Source organism: Aythya ferina (genome assembly GCF_964211825.1).
Source record: "Aythya ferina genome assembly, chromosome: Z".
Taxonomy (NCBI): Eukaryota; Metazoa; Chordata; class Aves; order Anseriformes; family Anatidae; genus Aythya; species Aythya ferina.
The window spans coordinates 224,032-247,740 of NC_140299.1; the positions used below are offsets into that span (position 1 = coordinate 224,032).

Genomic DNA, 23,709 nt, shown 5'->3' on the forward strand with positions numbered 1-23,709 from the left:
AGAAATACAGGTGATCAACATCATGAAATTAGTTGTCCTGCTAAACCTTTTATTTCCTTTATTTTTAAATCATTATTATTATTTAGGTCTTTTTTACTGTTTGTTTAAAGAAGCAACATTTCTCTAAGGAACTCCTATCCCCTTATCTAGCTGAGAGGATTTCTGTCTGTCAAAAGGAGACAGTTAGAAGAGTGGACTGCTGGCCTGGAGGAAAAAGCTGTACTTTCCCGGTGTACCCAAGTGGGTAAAAACTCTGACACAGAAGAAACATGCCTAGAGATTATCAAGCAGTTCAAAACCTACCTTCCATTGAACCTTTCACAAGATTACTTAGAGTTAAATCCTTCTTCCACTTAGAAAGGATTGAACAGAGCCCACTGCCAAGAAGCTGAACTCCACTCAACTGCCCAGGCAAAAAGAAATCCCACGTGCCCATTTGGTGCCAATTACAAGGAGCAGGCAGCGTGGGACCTTACACCACACGTCTGACCCAGGAAGAGGCCTGTGACCACTGAATGGTTTCACATAGTCCCCAACAACTTTCAGATGGCTCGAGCACTACTGGCTTGTCAGTGACTTTTGCTTCTCACAGTGACAATGACATAAGTTATTGGTTCACAGCATCCCGTGGAGGTGCAGCACTATGATGTGGTAAAACAAACAGAAGTATTAATAATGGCTGTGAAAATTTAACTTTTATTATCTGTTCACTGTGTACAAAACACCATTCTGCATAGTGATAACTCATTTGTTGTACAGTTGACAGTGCACATCAACAAACAAGTATTAAAGAGGTATACACTTAATGAGAAGGGCAGTGATGGCCAGTGTACATTACACACTAAGATCCTGCATTGCCAGCTGTTTTAGGATGGAGTGCCTCATAACCACTCAATGGGTGAGTCATATAAATGGGATAAGCATTTACCAATGAATCAATTTAAGAATGAGGATGAAGAGACAAAGCAGAATTAACGTATCTGATACACAATTTCCAGAATGATTAAGAAGGTTTACAGAGGTGGCTGAGAAGGATCCGTATTTTTTCAAACACTTCAATCTTTAAAATTGTTAAAATTGTTAAAATTTAATGATAAATAACAGAATCTCACAAATCTTTAGGGGCAAAATGCTCCACATTTATTTACATATGAAATGTGTTTAATACAGTTGTAATGGACATAGTGTATAGTAACATCTGACAGCAGCAAGACTTTTAAGGAACCAAACAATTACTACCATATATCATGCAGCTATCTATATATACATGATTTGTTTTAAAAAAAAGTACAAAAAATTTTATAGGGATACATACAAGGTATAAAATGCAAAAACAAACCAAAAATATAACTCTCACAGAGACCAATATATGAAAGGGACAGTATGGTACCTCTTTGTACTTTGTGAAAGCATAACTAGTGATATTAGATACACTTTTGAAATGGCTGAACTAGCATCGTAAGATCTGTGCTAAAGTTGAAAGCCCCAGTAATACTTACATAGGCTGGTGTGTTAGCTTCTTGACAGTTGTGGCTGTATGTAACACTGAGCACCAGAACATTTGGCATTAGCATACAGAGCTGGGAAACACCAACCCCTGCAGCAAGGGTTAACTATTTTATTTTGATAACCAGAAATTAAGGAAAATACATAATGCTGTGTACTCGCTTCTATATGTTTAATAAATTACATGACAAAAAACATCATAATTATAAACCTATTCCTCTAATTACACCTTATTTATTTAATCCAGAGCAGCCCAGCCCTTTTATAACTATTTTAGCTTTGATCACAAGCACCTGATGGTCTAAAAATTACTTCATGATACATATATAGTTGTGCAATTATACTTTTCAGAAGTACTTTATCATTCTAGGGGGTCTGCACCTGTTTTGGTGTTGACACCTAAAACCAGCACTGCACTTTACACACGCAGTGATAATTTTTTTTCTTTTTCTTTTTTCTTTTTTTTTTTCTTTTTTTTTTTTTCTTTTTTTCTTTCCTTTGTAGAGAGAAGGTTTAAAAGCTTCCTTACTCATTTAGAAACACTAGTCCTGTAGAATTTAAAATCTCTCCTTGGCTTGTTTTCTTTCTTCATTTTTTCCCCTCCAAGCACTGCCTTCTGATGCACTCCCATTAGCTAAACTTTCTTTCAGAAGCATTCATTTAAGAAACCCGAGAAACTGCCCCAGCATTAAGAACTCTGTTTTAGAGAAACTTACTACAAAAAACAGAAACAAAACAAAAAACAATTTTCCACTAGATACCAATACAAACACGTAACAAAGAGTATAAAAGTTATTAGTTTAAATATATACAAACTCTTTTCAACTCAAATACTGCTTCAATGGTTTTGAGGGTATAGACAATGAGGTGAAGGGGACATTTTTATGCAGAATATATTGCAACAGCCTGAACAGTACTGTTAACACTATTATACCTTGAACTTTCTGTAACAAAAATGTCATTAGTATTCCAATGTGGAGAGAAATTTCTGTGTCCCAAATAATCTGATCATTTTTCTGCTGAACTCATTCTTTTTGACTTAATGAAGGCCATGCCATGTGTTCTCATGTGAGTATTTAAGGCCGCTTCAGTTTCAAAAGTCTTTGCACACACTTTGCATCTTCTGTCTGATACCGTATTGTCAGATGACTCGTCCTCATGATTGGGCTTGTTTTCTTGCTGATTATCTTCCCCAGACCCATTTTGTTTTGACACTGGCTGAGGCTCCTTCAGCTTATGTACAATGAAGAGATGTCTGGAGAGAGACACGTGAGATGTGTAGCAGAGTCCGCATTCCCTGCATTGGTATGAAGAGCCATCAGATTTATGCTGAGGAATATGTTCATGAAACTGGAGAAGATTTTCTGTTGTAAAGCCACAGACAGCACACTTGTGAACCTTAAAAACATTTATTTTTAGCTTCTTCAGTGGTTGCGTGATTGCACCTCGTGGAGGCCTGAATTCCAGTATAGGTTCTTCCAATTTACGCTTTGGACTAGGAACCTAAAAAAAAGCCATAAAGAGCATTTTGTGTAAGCATAAATATGCAGTGACTTCCATGACTGTGACTGCAAACTGCAAAAACTTTCCAGTGGTAGATTCCTGTACAACTTTGAAAAATACGGTATTTGAAATAATACGTGCAAATATATGTTGCACATGTTAGAAAAGTAAGGGTTTTCTTTACTATAAATTTCACGTAGATTTTGTCAGCTCTGATAAAGCAACAGTATCTAATGCACTGTGTTAACATGATTAAATACTTGCCAGTGTAACTGCATCCAAGTACACATCAATGTGACTACAGTTGTGCATGGAGTATCAGTCTAAGAACTTTTTAGCACCACCTTCTGAAACTGTATTTTAATTGCACTTAATATTTCATAACTGAAATTTGACAGGATGGATTATCTACTGGCTGTTAGTAGCCAAAAGAACACAATGGCAAAGGATGAACTAATATTGCAAGGTTTTGTTTTTTTTAAAACTATTTAAACATATCTTTTTTTTTTTTTTTTTTTTAATTCTTGTTGTTACTTTTCTGACATGAATATTTCTTTACAATCCTCTACATCCTACGTAGCTTGGATACACTCCATGATATTTCAGAAGACAATGTATATAGCTGCCACATTTTTAACACTTAAATAAAAAGGCAGTATGTTGGGCTGAAAAAGAGTCATGTAAAAGACAAGAATAAATTTAAAAAAACATGTATGTTTGTGTATCTACTATCAGCTCTGGTTGTGCTATCACATGTGAAATTCTTCATCATACAGCGCCCCTAACACTTAAAAAAAATATATATATATAAAGCTGTTAAACTCTGCACGTAACAAGTCTTTTGACAGCGCTGTCTTCTTATTTTTGCTTTCCTCCTAACGCTCATCATCAGACTGAAAGCAGTTTCACTCTAAAATTTATGTCAAATAAGCTCAAGGCTGGATACCTGGAATAAGCTCATAATGCTTCTATGCAACCTTTAGCTTTTCTACAGCTATGAGAGGACTTAGTTGCAGAAGTTTTGAAAGGTGCTCATGAAACAAACCACCAAAAGTAGAGTTACATTCTCTATGATTTAGTGATTAAATTAGACTGAAAGTCTTTCAAAAAACATGTTACAAAACAAGCAGGATAGAATTTGTTGCAGTAACTGTTGAGACATTTTGGGGGCTCTACTTCACAGATCAAAATCTTATGGGATCAAAATATCTGCATCTATTTAAAGATCCTGAATGTATACTCACAAAAAAATCTCACTTTCAGTGAAATCCAAGAAATTACCTTTGTATCTTCTTTTACTTCCCTTTCTTCCATATTGGTCGATTCAGTCATTTCTTTTACATCAGGGTCTTTAATGCCATGCATCAACTGAATATGTTTTTCCAACATCAACCGCTTGGTAAAAGTACGCCTTGAATCTGGGCAGTGTCTATACAAACACAAAGCAGACATGCAGAGATTCAAATATCATGTTTAAAAAGAAGATGTAATATTCTGAAGAATGAGAACAGAACTAGTAAATAAATCCAGACAACAGGACAATCTATTACAGTGACAATACTTTTCCAATCAATCATATGGGTAAGTATTATAAGAAAAGGAGAACAACTACAAAATAAAACTACAAATGTTTGAGCAACTTGTATTCACAGAAAATGAGAAAGAAGTTCTCTGAAGATAATATCCAAAATGGTAGGAAGCATGGGTCAGAATAAAACTTGTGAGCATATCATCCTTATCATAACATCGAATTTAGCTCCACAGTATGCAAATACAAATATATGTATACATACACATAAAGATAGAGCAGAAAGTTTCTTATTATATGTTTTATCTGATTGACATGGATCTTTTTATTACATTATGTGTTCTCTCTCCAGCCACTTAAATATCACTGAGGACTTTTTGACATTACACACTGTTTTATGCATGAGAAAAATACTACTAATATTGACTTTTGCAGATTAGAAGAGTGGTTTGTATATTTCAGAGACTACTAAACACCAAATTCACCACTGTAAAACTATCAGCCACGGAAACTCTCAGCTCAGTAGAACTCCTGACTTGCTTGCTAAAGCTCCTGAAAAGCTGCATACTTTACGTACATGTGTTCTGAGTAGTTTGTTATGTTTCATGCAGGCAGAACAGCTCAAATAGTTTGGACTGTTTTTAAATATTTACATATTTAATATAGTATTTAATATAATGCAATTAAAATGTATTTAAATAAATGATTCATTTTAATGAACAAGACACTTGCTTTTATACAGTTAAGAAGATAAATTCAATTAACAATGTTTTTGTTGGCTTATAGTCTGTCTCTAGTATGTTTAATAAATAAATAGAACTTACGAGCATGTATAAACCTTCCTAATGCCTTTGTGCTTGATACGATTGTGACGACATAAACTATGGGACGAACTGAAAGATTTGTCACATTGTCGACAAGGGTGTTTCTTCATTTGCTTTAAAAGAAGAAAAATGCATTAACTAAATAAAGCTATGTAAAAGTAGTGCATGCATTAAATCCTTTAACAATAGGAAAGAAACATACTTACTAGTGTCTGGCACTGCATCTTCAACTATACACCATTCCTACAGCAACACTGTAGGAGTCAGAGGAATTAAAGCTCTTTCAAAACAATGTGACCAGCATGAATTACACATGCACCTACCAAAATTGTAAACTGGTACCACAAACTGTGGGTGAAGTTCTTCCATCAAAGAAGCACAGAAAATCAGTGGATTATTTCTGGACCATTAAAGGTAGCATGGTCAAAGATCTGCTTTCACTATAAAGTAATCTCACCCTTCCCGTCACCAAATTGCTTCTGCAGCTGCTGACAGGGAGAGATTACCAATCACCCACAAGAAAAGAGGCGAAGGGCACATACTAAATAGTGACCATAGCAAAACGTCATGAATACTGATGTGATAATAGGGCTCAAAAAAGTCATGAGGAGAGATGGTCTGATGTCAGCTTGAGGAACATTTACTTGGGGAGTTCTATGGATCTTATATTACTATTAGTTTAGTGTAAGGAGAAAGAAAAGTTAAAAATGATGGAGTGGTCTCCACCCATGTCATTGCAGCTGAACACAGCCACAGGAGCTATAGTATCTGAAGAAATAACATCTCCAAAACTGTCAGCTATAAAAGATCCAAGAACGAATGACATGGTCCTATCCTTTAAATTTACTAGCACATCGTCAATCCTAGAACTCAGTCCAAATGGCCTGTCTTACCAGCCCAAGTAGTTGTAGCAAGGAAACTGAAATATTCCCAAACAAATTAATTAAATGCATTAATCAGTACATTCTGCAGTATGGTTTTGCAGTATGCTTTTGACTGCAGTACTCTGAGAAGAATTTACGGATGCTTAAAGCAGAATGTGAAGGCATATTAAGGATTCAATCAAAAAATAGCCCTGGCCTATACTGTAGAAACTGTAATTAATTGAACAAGCATTATCTATATGGTACTAATATTTTTTTACTTGCCTTCTGTCACTCTGAGGTAGCTTTGATTAGACTGGATGTGATTCCCCAGCTCATTCAGAAGTGACAGTATTATGGGGAGGTGTGTTGCTTTGTGTTGTTTTAAAGAATTGTATCAGTGTAAAATGTAAGTGTATCTGAGCTTGAACCTACTTCTGTTTGCCACTAAAAGCATTGATGAGTTAGTATTTGCACTAATGGGCAAAACGTTTTACATGCTGCTAAAGGGACTGATTTTGAAAGAAAACTAAACTATGATTGTATGAGTGTTACAGGATCAGGAGTAAGTAATTAGTTCAGTCATACTACAGGGACTGTAACATATTTTACGGAGTATCTTTATAGACGCTCCGTAGCATAAGTGTCACAAATATACTTGCTAGGCTTGAAACTGAAGCAATTAACACTAATTCCTTAGTGACTTCAACAGACAGAAATGCAAAAATGGGCTTCTAAAGCAACAGGAGAAACCAAACAGAGATGTTTGTCCAACTTTCACGCCCTCAAACTGTAAAAGGAGAACCAGGTAAAAGAAAATGTAGTTCTGTGAATCATAATCATTTGTTTTTGTGTGTTTTGTTCCAAGGGTTACTGGAAATGTAGCTATGCAGCCTGAATACGGCATTCTTTACAGCAGGAAGGCAATATCTCTCAGACGTGGCTGAAAGAACAGAGTGGGAGTTACCGAAGGCAAGGATGAGCATGAAAATGGTCTTTCAGTCAGGCTTGGGAGCTATTTGCTTGAAGTTGTCATAAGAAAATTAGAGATGACACTCAGCAGTCTGGCATTTTCAGCCTTTCCATAAAATGTTTAGAAACAGAATAAAACAATTTGCACAACACAGCTTCAGAGATAAGCACTGAAATTTGAAGAGACACAGAAACCTCTGAAAATGTGCTATCATTTATTGTAGCATATCAGCATCCTGAAAACTACAGATTTTTCCACTCTGGATGATTCTTCATCACTTAGACAAAATAAATCTGCTGTCCCTTCCAGCCCTGCTCTCTCTCTTCAGTGCAGCACAGTACTTTAGTTTAATTCCTTGCTTCTCTGTTGAAGGAAGAATCAGGCCATTGCTCCTGGCACACAGCAAAGGCCAGGACTGGACAGCAGACGACCGTGGTGCTGCAGTATCGGGCTGCACCTTGCCCTGGCCAGTCCCACCCACAGCTACGCAGGGTCCAGCAGACGACCCCGGCAGAGCGCCCAGCCCGCTGGGGGGTGAGGAACTGCACTGCTCCCGGCACCACCGCTCCTGGCTGTTCATGACACTGGGTTAATGCTGCCCTGCTACTCCTTGCTCCTTTGTCCAGACTCTGTGGAACTGGCCTTTAATTCCTACTCGCCTGGTTTTCCTTCAGTTCCATGCTCTCCTTGCCCTGAATCCTGCCTACAAGCCCAGCTCCCTGGCATCTTTTCCTCCCATGCAGCCCCTGCTCATTTTTGATGTTTGGGTCAGTGTAATCTTCAGCTTTTGTGTCTCCCAGTCTTGGCTCACTTTGACTTTGATAACCGCCTTCTGGTTTCAACCCTTGCTATAGGTGGGTACAACAGTTTTAGTACCATCAGGAGAGCTAATGCAGGCAAGGCAACAAGGGACACAGACACTATTGCAGCAAAACAACAACAACAAAAAACAACAAACCAAACCAATAAAGGAACCGAAATTTACTTTTCCCCTTTTGGTTCTGTGCTTGACAATTAGCACTTTGACCTCACTTCTGTAAATACTCATGCACTTGAGTAACCTCATACAAATCATAAGTGCTACATATACGAATCACTCACTACTTATGTGTTTGCTACAAGCAGTAGCACAGGGTCTGATTCAAACTGAATCAACCCAAAGAATTTCACTGACTTCACTGAGCTTGGTAGCCAAATCCACAATGTGATACTATGTGGAAGAATGAAGTCTGAACTGAAAATGGAAAATTCATCTTAAATAACAAAACTTTTTGCTTTTTTGCTTTACTCTAGCTTGCAGCACTGCAATGTATGAAGATAGACTCCTCAAACTGCACTGTGAAGTTATGTTTTTCACTATTCTTTTCCTTTTTAAGCTAAATTTAAAAAGTCAGTTTTGTTGCTCTCTTCCCTGAAAGCAGTAGCAGAAGAAAGTTGTTCAGTTTCACCACTGTCCACCTGCCAGTCCTTTTAATTTAAGTGGAAACGTTATAGAATGCATCAAGGACATCAGCCTGTCTTTCTGCTGACTTGAGACTACAGCGTTTCCATATTTCACTTTCAGTCAGTTTTAAGTAAGCTGTCTCACATCTAGCTGCCTTAAATAAAAAATGCCACCTTGCTCAACTCTGCTGACTTGTTGCCTGAGCCCGCAAGTGTAAGATTAGAGCAATGATTTGATGTTAGAGTGAGTCTAGCTTTAAAATGAAATGCTGTTTGGTGCTCATTGGACCAGCAAATTGAGATTCCATTCCCTAAGTTTAACAGCTAATGAATTTTCAAGACAGAAGGAACTGTGAAATCACAAAGGAAAAAATAATCTGGATCAGATTAGAAGACTTGGATGAAATAGTGGAACATCTTTCATTCTTTCCATCTTCAAGAAATGTTGGTACTGGATGAACAAGCCTACAATTAACTAAGCATGTGTAGATTTTCTCAAAAGAACTATGTAGAAAATGACAAAAACCAAGAAGCAAAAGAGAGAAAGATGACATACATGTAAGAACAGAGGAAAATAATGATGGAACTTAAAGGAATTAATTACAAAACCACAACAATTTGAAAAAAAAAAAAAGAAGACAATATTTCAGGTTTAACTCACTTTTTGTAATTAGGTATTATTCATTTACCTTTCCATGTTCTTTCCTCATGTGGGAAATGTAAACATCCCTCTGAGTGAAGAACCTATCACATTCCCAACATGTCCAGCCACGACTAGTGACTTTTTTAGGCTCTCCCTTCTTCATAGGAGAAGGAGATTTCTTCTCTAACTTTTCTGTTCCGTTGACAGATTTTGTGTCCTCTTTGTTGTGACTGGTTGAGTTCTGATTTGTAGGTTTCGTACTGAGAGGCAAATTTATCCCCAGGTTTGGTGGCCCTTCCACACTTTTCAAAGTTCCATGCATTGACTACAATAAAATAAAAATATATATATATATAAGCAAACAACTAACACAGTTGTGTACAATTGTACTGACAAAATGCAGAAGACCTACTGAAACATGAGTCTCCATTTACTTCTTTGTCATACTTCATCAGATCACATTTTTAACTTAAAGAAACAATGATTAAATACAGACAATGTCTAGCACAGGCAGAAACTAGCCAACAACACTGACACCAGCCATAGCTAAAGTAGTAATTTTCATTCAGTGGCTGGATATTTTCACAAAAAATGAGACTATGTAGGTTAAGTATAAATTGCTGTTGAATAAAGAGAAAAAAAGGGCTCAAGAAGTACATTAGGTTAAGTTCAGTTTCTTGCTTTACTTACCTAATGTAGTTTATTGAACATCCTCATTTCAAACTGTGTGTCTAAAGAGAGATTTCCAAGAAGGCAGGGTTTTTACTGACAAGTTTTGACTTGGAGCATCGGTAAATAAGACAAGAAAAGGTAACTCTGGAAAGATCAGGCAATTATGTTTTTTAGGATATATTAGTGTTTTATGTTAAGCCTGTGCTAAGCCCCGTCTTACTGCATGCTCAGGTTATAACTGCTTAGGGCTACACACTGCTATCGGTTCTTGGAATCAAAGGTGTGCAGGACTGGCGGGAACAGCTAAGTGCCTTACAAGCTGCTCAGCACCCTGCAGCTCTTAGGTAGTGATCCTTCCTCACTGATGTATTTCTAGCCTTTAAGATTAGGTAATTGATTAGTATGATGGGAAAACTTCTGCAGCTCCCCTGTTTATGGAGCCAGTGTCGCATGGTGGCGTGATACCTCAGCCCACAGAGAAGATGACTGTTTCAGGAAGACCTGGACCTCAGCTGTGTGTCTGTTTCATATATGACCATGGACTCAACAGGAATGAATTAGCAGGGTTCTGGGCCAACAAAGATGAGTGCAAACCAGGCTTAACGTATTGTTGAACATGGATCCACTGTCAAGGTCTCTTTCATATCCAAAAGACTTGCCCTTTACATTGACAGCATTCTAATCATCTCATATATTGATCTGCATTATAGCTATTGTGGACAATGTGTCTGGCCACCCTAAACATGCAGGTAACTTCAGAAACAAAAAGCATCTAATATATTCTTGATTTGGACAATGTAAGTATACCAATCTGCTTCTCCAGTGTAACACTATAGTACCAAGTTCTTTGTGAATCGTGTGGCTTTTGGGACTACCTGCATGTTGTACTGCAAATATCAACCTGATCTGTAGAACACGTTCTATTTGAATAGTCGACTGGAAAAGAAAGCCAGTACTTTTAAAAGCTAAGACATTATTAAAAAGCAAAGTGCACAGGATTGACTGACAGCTTCTAAGAATAAATTAAAATTGTGTAGTAAAGGAAGAAGTTTTCTGGGGTATCCCACTGCACTAGGAGATGAAGTACAAGCATTGAGTGCGGGGAAGGAGGGTCCTCTAGTTTCAGGCAACTGGAGATCGATCTGGAGATTCCATCCCATCTTAACTTATCAGCATGTAAGGCATTAGTGCTCAACTTTCTTTATGTCTTTTAAATGTAGTATCTGAAATTTAGTTTCTTAAAAATAATCCCAAAGCATTAAAGCGTAACCTGAAGTCACAGTGACAGTATATACCACCACTAGACTTAAGTGTTATGCCTCCAGTCCAGACCTTCACTATCTGTTATCACTGGCTGTTCCTTTTTTTTTTTTTTTTTTTTTTTGTAGCAAGCCATTAGAGGAAAATAAGACATACATTTTGCCAACAAGATACCTTCCCATCTGCAGGAATTACTCTAGGTTATTTTTGTAGCTTTAAATAACCTCCTTCTGAGCCTCTTTCTAACCCTTTCTGTTCTATTTTCATCCAAGTCTTCTCTGCCTTGCTGCTTTATGTCTAGCCATATCAAACAATTATGTTTGTTGCAGCTGGGATGAGCTCTGCCCTTGTTGAGCACTCTTCCTCTCCCTGTGTCCTTTTCTGCTTTTATCTATACCCTGTTACTGTCTTTTTCTTTCCCCCTAGAGTCAAGTCCAATTTACACTTTTCTGCTGTTGTTCCTAATACCATACACACATCCTAAATGTAAAAGCACTAGCAATTCTGAACAAAAGCTGTAATGCTGTTACTGAAAGCCTGTGTTCTAATTCACTAGTTTTGTTCTCAGAATTGTCTGCATCATTTGTAGTGTAACATGCTAAGAATATACTGGACAAAAGTACAAATACTGGCATGGAAAACTACAGCCAAAATGTAAAAAAGTATCCAAAACATAGGTAACTAAGTGTAACTTTATGAGAGATGCTGAGCAACCCTAACATATAAGAATAGCTCCTATCTCTAACTACAGTAACATCATGTCCCAAAGTGGTTTTCAGATCTTAAAGAAATACGTATGTAACATCACTTCCACAAAAATACCTGATTCAAGAAAAACTAATTATGTAATTAAGACATACACTCCAATGTATGGAATTTGCCTAACTAGTTAGAAAAGAAGCGATACATGTAGATTGAAGGAATTAGGAAATATGACTTTGCATTGCTGCATTAGAGGACCATTTAAGGTATCTGACATAAGTCTAAAATGATTCTTACTGTTTATATTTATAAACTAGTTCAGAAACAAAGAAAATACATTGTCCTTGCATTTCTGAACATCTTGGGACATTTCCCTATCTCCAACTCATGTTTAAAACTGGCTTTAAAACCAGCTGTTTTTGCAAGAATTCTGATCTTGTTTTCAATGCAACTTCAGTGATTTCTAAGGTTATAAGTACCATAGTTGAGGCTAAAATGCAAAATGATAGTTTTAGCAGGCAAGAAAGATAACTGATTTTTCACTACTCTGTATATAAATTTTACTATTTAAATCACTTCAACAGTTGCCAGGCACCAGATAATGATAATAATGTATAAGAAATTTCAGCACTGCTAACAGACTTGGTGTATTTAAAACAAGGTAACGGAGTACTTAAAGTGTATAGCTAGCAAGTTAGAGCCAGGGGACTGCTGATTCTTAATAACATGATTTGCAAGGATGGCAATAAGTCTTTTCTAGTCAAATTCTTCAAGCAGTTATAAGGATATTGATGAAAAATCCACTTCAGGTTCTTTTTTTTGAAGTGTGCATGTGTTCATGTGCACACACACACACACACAGACACCACACACAAAATTTCTACATTTGAGAAACGTACGGGTTCCCCCCAGTTAGTTCTGAATATTAAAGGTTCCATTTTGTGACGTGCTCAGCATTCTCAACTACTAACAACGGGAATAATACTTTAAATACTGTAAATAAGGCTCAACAGTTATTAGGATTGGATCAATGTACTCTAATATTATTATTATACATTATTATCTCCTCATTTAATTTTCATAAAATAACATATTGAATGCAATGTACTAAGATATTCCTAGCATATCAAAATAAACAATCACGTAGAAATAGTAAGTGGTTACATCACAGATGCTGAAAACCATATGAAATATAAGACTAACATCTGAAAACAATATTCACAATTTAATCTTTTGGAATTATTAACATCTCTTTCTTCCAGCAGCTTTCTTGTTATTTTGAGCCTTTTTTACAGCATTTTCTCAAAACACATATCGCATGATAAATAGTATCTAAGAATAAAACAAGAGATGCCTACACACCTTGATATGATCCATCATAAGCTGTTTCTGTGCATACAGAAGAGAGCAGTCTGGACACTTGAAAACAGACACCTTCTGGTTTTCAATATGCTGATCAAAGTGGCGATAGAGCAAAGGTTGTAGAGTAAACACAGTGTCACACATAGAGCATTTATATATTATTCTAAAAACAGAAGTACAATAAACAGTGTCAGTCATGTTTATGATCTATCAGCAAGAATCATGATGTTAACTTTTTTCTCAGCAGATACAAGATCTGACACGTTTAAGCAATTATTTTGCACTGCCTGAAAAAAGGTAAAATGAAACTAATTCAGAACATCTTCCAAAATCAAAATAAAGGAGCAGTAGAAAAAGCAGAAAAATAGAAAAAAATGACTAAGCCAGAAAACAATAGCATATGCCGGTTACATATATAACACCAACATCTGCTTACAGTACTCTGAAGTAACAGGTCTTCAGCTCCTGAACCCATGTTGTAACTGAAGGACAAAGAATACACCTGTTTCAGGTTGCAAAGGCAATGTATTTTAAGGGAGTTACTGATTTGATCATAATCAGTACTACACTTCAGGATGCACTTATTTTTTGTCAATGTATATGGCTTTCAACCTCTTGAATGACAAATCTAGACTCTGTTAATGTCCTGAAACTGAGACTTCACAGGGTGATATTTCCCTGTTTTGCAATTACAGGCCTTTAAGAATCTGTCTATCACAGCAATGTAGAGATACCACCAAAACCGCAACTTCCTCTCTCAAAGCATATGCATTTTTTAACTTGGAAAATGAATGAAAGGAAATGACATGTGAAAGAAAAGGAATACAGAAATTTGCCATAGATCATCAGATGAGAGATAAATCAAATCCATTATCCATCTGTAGTGGTACTTCAGAGAAACTTCAGATAAGATAAAGGAAACTCAAGCACAAGTGCTGAGTACCAAGACAGGCACTTCCTCTGTGAAAGCAGTCTTCCTAATCCCATCACTTAGAGGTTGATCTCTGTCCTAAAAAATGGATTTCCATTAAAAAACAATCAAACAAACAAAACCCCTGCTTGTTAGCATGCTAAGTTTTCTCATTGCCCATGTAAGTTCCTGTAAGGAAGGTGTTAAAGAGCTTGCCAGGAATAGAAAATGTTTCTTGATATTAATTGGTAAGGAAAAAAAAAGGTTTCTAAAATGCAGTTTCACCTCATACATCTCACATCAATAAAACCTCACTTATCTTACTAACAGTTTAAACTGAGATTATAAGAGACAACTCCCGGGGAAATAAATCAGCAGATTACCACCCTGGCAGACAAACTGAAGTGAATGCAGACTGAAATGGAGAGAACGTGAATCTGCCCAGGCACAGGGCACTATTACAGACACCCACTCGCTATGGGATGCACTGTTTAAGGGAAACAGAAAAGCAAGAGCGTAAAGATTTACTATGCAATAGATCATCTCCCTCAGCACACAGCTGCTGAGTATCTCAGCACGCTAAACCAACATCTTGGTCTTTTCTCATCGGAACAGTTCAAGATAATCTGAAGCAAAAATTTTACTGCCAGCTGCCTTCGCTACACCCAAGAAAAAATGTAATTTCCTCAGAGAAGTACTTGCTACAATTCTGTAGATAATATCTCAGACCACAAGCTGAGAGCAGATACTAACTGCCTGATGATATTTCCTGGTTCTGGGGTACCAAATACTTTTATTCCATCCTTTAAGTCCTGTCTTCTATAATACTGTTTTACATCTTCCTCAACAACTTTGTCCAAAAGTAATGAAATGTCAAAACCTGATCACTAACTAACAAGGCAAACAACCCGAGGCACGAGACTGTATCAAAGCCTTGCCCCTGGGAGGGAGATTGTCACCCTCCTGGTTCCTTGCTCATGGACCACTGATAACAACCACAATTCCAGAATTTTGGTGCCTCTTACTGAGTACTCAATGCCACTGCTAAGTGCTAATGAAAGATGAGTAAAATTACAGTGTTCTGGATTAATGAGATGTAAATAAGGACTGGCAGAATTAAAAATTATTGCCTGTGTATTTCATGACATCTTTATTCGAACAATATCTTGGAAATAAAACGAGGCAAAAGAAAAGTTGGAAAACCTGCTTTATCATCTGTTGTGGAACTAGACAGTCATCCGAGTTGGAACAATTTCAAGTCTGTAGAACATAAATTTGTTATTGCAGGATTATGTAATTCAATCAAATAAACTATGACCTATTGTATGCCTCAGATTCATAATGTACCTAAAGTAACACAAGACTACAGAATGACTGAGGTTGGAAGGGAGTTCTTGAGGTCATTTGGTCCAGCCCTGCCTCAAGCAGGGTCAGCCAGAGCAGCTGCCTAGGACCATGTCCAGTGAGGTTTTGACCATCTCCACAGGTGGAGACTCCACAGCCTCTCTGGGCAATCTGTGCAAGTGTTTGACTTCCAACCTCACTAACCTGTAATTTATTGTGTTCAGATGGAATTTCTAGTGGTTTAATTTCTGCCCATTGCCTCTTGTCCTGTGAGTGGGTGCTGATAAAAGGTGTTCATCTTCCTCTTCATTCCTTCCCATCAGGTGGGCATTGATACACATTGATAAGGTCTCCCTGAGCCTTCTCTTCTCCAGGCTGAACAGTCCCAGCTCTCTCACCTTCTCCTCACATGTGAGATGCACCAGGCCCTGCATCACCTTAGTCGTGCTGTGCTGAACTCACTCCACTATGTCCACGTCTCCCTTCTACCAGGGAGGCCAGATCTGGACCCAGTACTCCAGATGTGTCTCATCAGCACTGAAGAGATAAGAGAAGGATCACTTCCCTTGATTTGCTGCCAATGCTCTTCCCAGTCCCTTAAAGACCTTAAAGTGCACCTTGAGTAATGCACCACTCACTAACACTTACAGGTGCTACTGGCACCAGAAAGTGAATCTGCTACAAAAAAAATCACTTATTTGTGAATTCATCGTATATAAAAAAAAATCTCTCTCTAAAAACACCAGGAGCTGAATACTTACATTTTCTATGAAAGCTAAATGACATTACTCTGTTTTCACAAAAGCACAGGAACTATCTGGTATAGATTGAACTTTAAAACTCAGGCCTCTGTCTTAAATCAAATTCATACCAAGATACCTAACAGTACGTGTTGTGACTATATCCTCCACCAAGTTTTACTTTGACTCACATTTGAAAGCATGACTTTCAATCCTAAACACATGCAACTGAGTGTGCTGATTTGCTTTAAATTTGAGGTAATTGGTATTTAACATACATCAGCTTAAAGCCCTGCCCAAAGTTTAAAGGCTGTTATGCTTCTTCAGGACATAATTTACAACAGCTTAAGTTCAACAAGATCCTTGAGAAGGGCAGCCAGTTGTACTGCCACTGCACAACTACTCCTGCTCCACAGTACACACCAAAATAGGCATGATACGTACACTTCTTCATTTTTCAAAAATCTGGGTAATAAATATTCATATATTATCTTTGAATGAACACATGTATATCACAGAAAAATACTTTCATATTGCGTTAAAGATGTCTAGCATTTTGAAAAATTTTGCAGAGCATGGTATTTCTCCTTCCTGCACTTTTTTTCCGCAAAAAAAAACACTACTTGTGGGATAATATATTTTGTTCTGAGAGTACAGTATATATTCATAATCTGGCTTCATAAACAAGAATTTCTCCAATATCCAAAAAGAGATCAGCCATGAAAAATACCTTAATGCTGTTTCTATGGACTTCCAATATTTACTGAAAAAACTAAATCACATATAAGCTTAGGTTTCACATCAAAACATCCTAGATATGTTACAGGAGAGAGCTGACAAAGTTGAAAGCCATCCATTTCCCTATATTAAGATAATCTAATTTCAACTGTAAGAGAATCACTGCATATAGACTTTATTTTTCATGCAGCAAATTGTTTACTATATCTGTTCTGAAACAACCATTTTTAATATAATTATAAATCATACAATTCCAGTAAATGCCAGAGGCACACAGCCATTTACCCGCTAAGCCTAATTCCTGTAAACAAAAATTGTGTGAACAAGTAAACAGAGCCTGAGCTGGTCTCGGCCCATTTATGAGGGAGAACTAATAAATCCTTCCCAGCTCCCCTGATTTGTTCACACACACAGCCTGATTTCCCGCAGCACCGCCGTGACCAGGGCCTCTAGAAACCAGGCTCTGTGGTCAGAAAGGAGTTCAAAAACATTTGCCTATCAGCATAAGGTTTGAAACTCCCATTTAAAAATCTGGGTTAAATGACCTTCAAACACTACATAAAAGCCTGAAAGCTTCCTGTTTTAAAACACAAAAGGGTACTGTACACTGCTTTTCATTTATTTTAAAATGCTTACTTCGTAACAATAAACAATTGAACTTTCATGGTAATATTTCTAGTATTATAATACTGTATTTATTATCTTCCTTCTTTACAACAAATTGTCAAGCTTTCAGAATGTATGCAGGCCTTGTGCAGCACAGATAGCAGGTAACACAAGACAGGTAAACCAGCAGTGGCACTGGCATATTCATCAAGCAAGAATAAAATTTCTTCTAGTACAATATGGCACACTACAGTAGATAAAAAAGACTTTGAGCTATGAAAACTTAATGTCACTTGACTAAGATATGTGAGAAATATCCTCAGCAAACAATTAATCCAAACAAGAAAATACTTTCCATTTTACACTGCTGCTGAACAGCATAAATACATTAAGTTAATTCTGAGGAAAACCACAGGTCCTGATAGCCTGAAATAGACCTCATTAAATGGTCAGACAGTAATCAATGAGCATCTTGTGCCCTGGTGCTGACACTGTACTACCTACAGGTGCTTGTGAAACAGAAACAAGTAACTCCAAACATTGCAAAGACTGGGAAAACCTTACTAGTCATTCCGCAAGCATGTGAGACAGCATCTTGATTTAAATGGCCAAATTTAAAGAAAACACACCTTCTTATATGGAAAGGAAACTAATGCAAAATACTTAATTCACCAAATTTATGAGGAATTCAACAGATCCAAGCACAACTCAGTAAATCTTCTCTACTTTTCGTATGTGGAGTATCTTACACAATTGGTGATCTTAATCTTTCAGTTTTCTGTAATGGAAATTATGGGAACCTTAAACAAGTTTTAGATTAAATGCTGGTATGTCAAAGTCTGTCACTCAGATATTATCCTGAATTAAAACAAGGTATAATTTATCACTGGTGGAAATGTCTGAATTTAGTATCAGACACAGTAAGTCTGTTGCTATTTTGCTAAAGAAAAAAAAAAACAACAACAAAACCAACAAACAGATCTCCTTTTAATAGGCTAGAAATAAAAGTGTTATGCCAGATTCTTGTGAAATCTGGTTATTACAATGCAGGATACCTTATTTCTTTCATCTGCTCTATATTTTTTCGACTCTGAAATTTGTTAAAATGTACTTGCGTGGTCCAAGCAGTTCAACGGAACAAAACAGAGTTAAACATTTGAGTATCTACTCTGTTCTGCATTCATACCAGCAGAGGAAGAAGAGAGAAGAAAAAGGCCTGTGATTAGAAGGCATTGGGCTTAAGGCCTATGCAGTTTGAAGTCTGATTTTCATATGTGTCGACACCTGCAGCTCCCCCTGCCTTGAATATTCAACATTTTCACAATGAAGACCCTGAATTATGCTCCTTCTTACTGCCTTCAGTAAACCACTTACTGTGTTTATATACAACCAACCTAGGTGAAGAATGGAAACACTTCTGCCTTAATCCAGAAAAGATTTTGTATCAGAAAAAGTCTTATATAAAAATAGCTCTGTATATATATATATTTTGAATTTCAGGGCAAGGCTGGAAAAGGTTTAAAGGCTAGCACCTCTCACTTATCAGATGGGGATTGTTGTCCTTTAGACATGACAGTTTTAGTGAAGCTAAAACCTAGCTCACCATTCCCAAACTTACAGCTTTCACGAGGACACATCTAGCAGATAGCAGCCTGACAAGCGAGCAGCTGCCTGATCAGAACCACCTCTGTGGCACCGCAGGAGGCTGCAGCCCATGAGAGCCGCCTAAGGTCTGCCCAGAGACAACTGCAGCTGCATCTAACGCCCCAGCCACAAGTGTGCACCCCAACCCTTGAGGGCTGATGGCACCAGAAGAACCAATTTCCCAAATTCACCTAGACAACTATTTGTAAACACATAACAGAAAAAAATAAAATCACTTTTTTCTGCCTTTTCAACCAGACATTAAGAAAATCACTATAAAAGCACTGGCGAGTCTTAGCAGCTGTTTTTGGAATCACATTACATTTAACTCACAGTAAAAATGCATGTGAGGTAAGTGGATTAGAAATCAAGAAGCAGCACACTAGCAGGCTGAATTGTTTTTATAATTACTGCATCACTTTATTGGAGTGCTGTGTTTAAAGAACTGCTATGGCTATGTTCATGGAAATTTAACCTTTGCCTAATAAATTCCTAGCTAAAACCTCCTGAAAATATTAGAAGAATGACACGTATTACCAAATGGATGACAAACTGTTGATTGTTCAGTACTTGACTTAAGATTGTAAGTACAGGACAGAATGCAATTTCAAAGGTTATTAGAATGCAAGCAAGTACAGTAAAAACAGTAATTTTGCTTACTTTGGTTCGCCTATCTTGATACCCGGGTGTTGTGTATAGGCATGGGAATGTGTGCTGGGAGCAGATTTAAATGCCATGGGACAGATAGGACATTTGTAAAAGACTTCACAATGAGAACCTTGAATATGAGACTTGAGTGCCGCCACATCAGAGTATACAACATTGCAATGCACGCAGCTGCAAAAAGAGTGGAAAAGAGTCAGTTCAGCCTAGCATAAAGCAGTATTGAAAGAAATGGAATCAACACTGATTTTCAAGCAAGTGGAAGAGTTAAGCATATGCATATAACCAGTTAAAACTACATTACACTGTCAATTTAAAAGTACAAACAACAGAATAAGAATCACTATAAGCAGAGATTTGCATATCAAAAAGGAGAAAAAAAAGGATTTTCCCAATTTTAACTTGTAAAATCTAAGAGAGATGAAGTCAGAGCATGTTTTATGATATTACAACAGAATAGACAGAAGAGTCAGACAAATATTCTATTGATTATAAAAAGAACGCTTCAATCCTCTGCAAATTTGTAAAGAGCTTTTATAAAATGCATTTTTTTTTCACATGCAGTGGATTATGTAAGGTACACCACAGTAATTTAGGAGCTACCACCAAAATGAAAAACCAGTAAGCAAAACATTTTCACCACTTCCCTTGTTTAGACTTAATGAAAACATAATGGTAATGATTTTCTGTGCTAGTAATCAAATCAATGCTTGGATTAAAACAAACAAACAAAAAGTAAATTTAAATTCAGAACAACTAAACTGAATCTCTACAATCACGTCAATATATCAGATTGGAATTCTGAAAATATTTTTCAAAAACGTACTTCTGCAATGTCGAAAATTTGTGACCTTTCCGCATCTATTCTAAAACAAAATGATTAAAAAATTGAATTAAAATTAGCACATGAGAATTTCTACCCACAATGGCCTCTTTTATAGTGCCATGCACCTCCAGTCCAGTCTTAGTATATATACCCAGGAAGTCTGCGAATATACTGCAATAAGCAATTAAAACATAACCTGTCAAATCAACAGATTTCTTAGTGATCCGTGTTTTGCAGTAAGAGTTTTAGTTTCAACTTGGAAGGCCCCTGCTTCTGAAATAATAATTCTGGCATCTATCACATTAGCATGATCATTTTTGTATAAACATCAAATGGATATTGGATTTCGATTTTTGGATACTGTTTTAACGTCTTAATGATACCAATAAAGCATTAGATAGTTATAAATTACACTTAACAATCCTGCTTTCCTTTTAAAATGCATCTTCATGGAATTTTATGAAATGTCACCCTTTCTTTCTTAAGCACTTAATTTACATCCCTAATACTAGTACATAAGTAAATAACTAGTAAATCCTAATAAGTCCATAGCTATCTAGTCTCCACTTGCCGGTACATTTTCTAAAGTAAATGGTCCTCACCTTTTTGGGTTCTGTTAAGCTGTTCTCTGTTTATATAGAGATGAACATTTCTTCATAGCAGTAGAAAGTGTGACCCTCTCATTGCAGTGAATCCTCAATAGCTCTACTCCTATGGCGTCACCTCAATAGAGCTGGGGCGCATCCCCCCTCTCCCCCTCCATCCCATTCTGCCTGGAATTTATTCTCTAGTGATGCAAAATCATAAATGATCCTCAGCATCCACTGTTGCATATTAAAACAACTCCTAAGGCCCAAGCCTTCCTTTCTTTGACTGTAGCATCACCTTTCATGTTCTCAACACACTAGGATGCAATCAAACTTCAGGTTGACACTTTTAGCTTATTTAGTTCAGAAGTTAGCCTAAACCACTGAAACCAAACTGGCCTTACAAGGTCCATTGGGGAGGCAAGACATACCATGCATTTCACCAGCACATGTGTCGTGGTGATAAAGAGATGCTGAGGAGTTAAACTTTCCCAGATGCTGCTTTTCCTTGCCTAAGTACTTTTGGTTTCTTCTCACCAAATAAATTCTGACTTAGTGTGACATGAGATGTTTATGATAAATCTCAGAAAGCTTAGGAACATTATCATGATTCACTGTGAAGGATTTATGAATCTTCTGGTGTTACTGGTGCAGGCCAAGAGTCCCTGAAGATGATACAAAGAGGTACAGACTATTGGGAAGGGCAGTGGAGTGGAGGAAGCAGATGTAAGAAACTTAGGACAAGAAAGACCTAAGGATAGGGAGGAAAGGATAAAAGAAAAGAATCCAAAGAAACATGAAGATTTGAGAGTTGTGTCAGGCCATAGGTTCAGTCTGAAAACTGATTGCCACAGCAGCTGCCTTGATGGAGGAAAAATGCTTTCTTCCCTTTGTGGAAGGACGTCACAGCCATCCTAGTAAATGAACTGTGGTACCATGAAGGGGAAGAAGCTTTCTAGTAGGCAGGACTTTAAATCACCCTTCCCCAGTCAGATAGGATGAAATGGAAATGCTTGAGGACTGCTGAGCAAAGAGCAGCTGTACAGGTTGCTCTTCCGATCTCTCGCTGTGCTGCCTGCCACTCAGAGTCAGTAAAATTCTGACGATAAAACAATTTTCAAGCCTTTCAAAAGTTAACATTTTCATGAAATGCCTCTGATCCCCATTTTCTCAGTGAGTTGCCATTACAGGGAAACGAAAGAATAAAAGGAAAACTGAAGAGTAACAATGAACAACCAGAAGAGCAGGCTGTTTGAATGAGGAAGATAATTTTCAAGCAGTATAAAGAGACAAATCTTGACTTCCCACAGCAAATAGAGCAAAAAGGACTTTAAAAAGTTGTTTTTATTATGCTACCAGACCGGTGCAGTATGCCCATCCACATCTTGATAATAAATTCTCTTGATAATAAATACTGAAAATGACTGTTCTACCAGAAAGAACAGCCTAAAATTCAATGTCCTGAAAAAACTCAAGAAGTCTGTTATGAACCTGAAATTAAGAAAATACATCTGAATTTTCTAGACCTTAGAAACTGTGAAGTCCTGAATCTGACATTTTATGGTCGAATGAGATTAGCTAATATTCTGATTTAATAACATACAAAAGCGGATGCCCAAAACAAAGCTGAATTTTAATGCAGTATTTATTCCAAAATTTGTAGTACTAATAGCATTGTTTCCATGACAACCTTAAACCCATGAAGCTGTATTCTACAAACAATGTTTATGAAAATGGAAAATTACTTTTGAAAGCATAAATTACATATAAATTGACAAGAAAGTAATCATTATACTGACCGAAAACCAACTCTTCGGGTATAATGCAGGCAGTTCTTAGTAACATGAGTCTGGAAGTGGACAGATCTGCAGATTGCTCCACATTCAGGACACGTGTATGGAGATTTATGCTGATGAATTCTCTGGTGTGATGCAAAACTGCACTGGTTAGGAAGCAGCATCTGGCAGATATTGCATGTCTTCTAAACGATAAACCAAAATAGATGAAACAAAAGGTTTGGTTCAGCTAGACATAATTTCTCGTGTCAAACACTGCAATACAAACAAAAGGTTAAATGTTGTGACTGTGATGTGAATCAAAAGAAGTAGCCAAGGACTAAATTCTGGACTCTGTTGACTAACCTCATGGGACGGAGGGAAGAATATTGGCCACAGGATATACTGGCATTTTGGGCCAGATTCTGACAAAACAAAGCTCTTTCACATACCATTGACCATAGAAGATGCATGTCAGATTATTTAAATTTTATTACGTGCCTCAAAAGATTACCTTAATAGTGCAAGGAGTCTATGTAAAACTTGAGAAACAAACATAGCAGCTTTATCTAAAAGTACCGTGACAAGAAATAAAAA

The 23,709-nt window shown here is 37.0% G+C and overlaps 1 protein-coding gene across 10 annotated transcripts in view; it reads right to left on the minus strand.

Annotated features, from left to right (window-relative positions):
- Positions 1-676: 676 nt before the first annotated feature.
- Positions 677-23,709, minus strand: part of LOC311426618 (zinc finger protein 532) — a 46,284-nt gene continuing 23,251 nt past the window's right edge. For 9 of the 10 annotated variants that reach the window (XM_084503089.1, XM_084503095.1, XM_084503098.1 and 6 more), the window contains 7 exons: positions 23,137-23,318; positions 19,922-20,098; positions 13,280-13,442; positions 9,330-9,608; positions 5,362-5,474; positions 4,291-4,438; positions 677-3,009 (listed from right to left, as the gene is read on the minus strand). In XM_084503089.1, coding sequence (XP_084359215.1) covers positions 2,515-3,009; positions 4,291-4,438; positions 5,362-5,474; positions 9,330-9,608; positions 13,280-13,442; positions 19,922-20,098; positions 23,137-23,318 — 1,557 coding nt within the window. In that variant the 3' untranslated portion in view covers positions 677-2,514. The remainder of the gene's footprint in view (positions 3,010-4,290; positions 4,439-5,361; positions 5,475-9,329; positions 9,609-13,279; positions 13,443-19,921; positions 20,099-23,136; positions 23,319-23,709) is intronic. The other variant, XM_084503091.1, reaches the window with a different exon arrangement.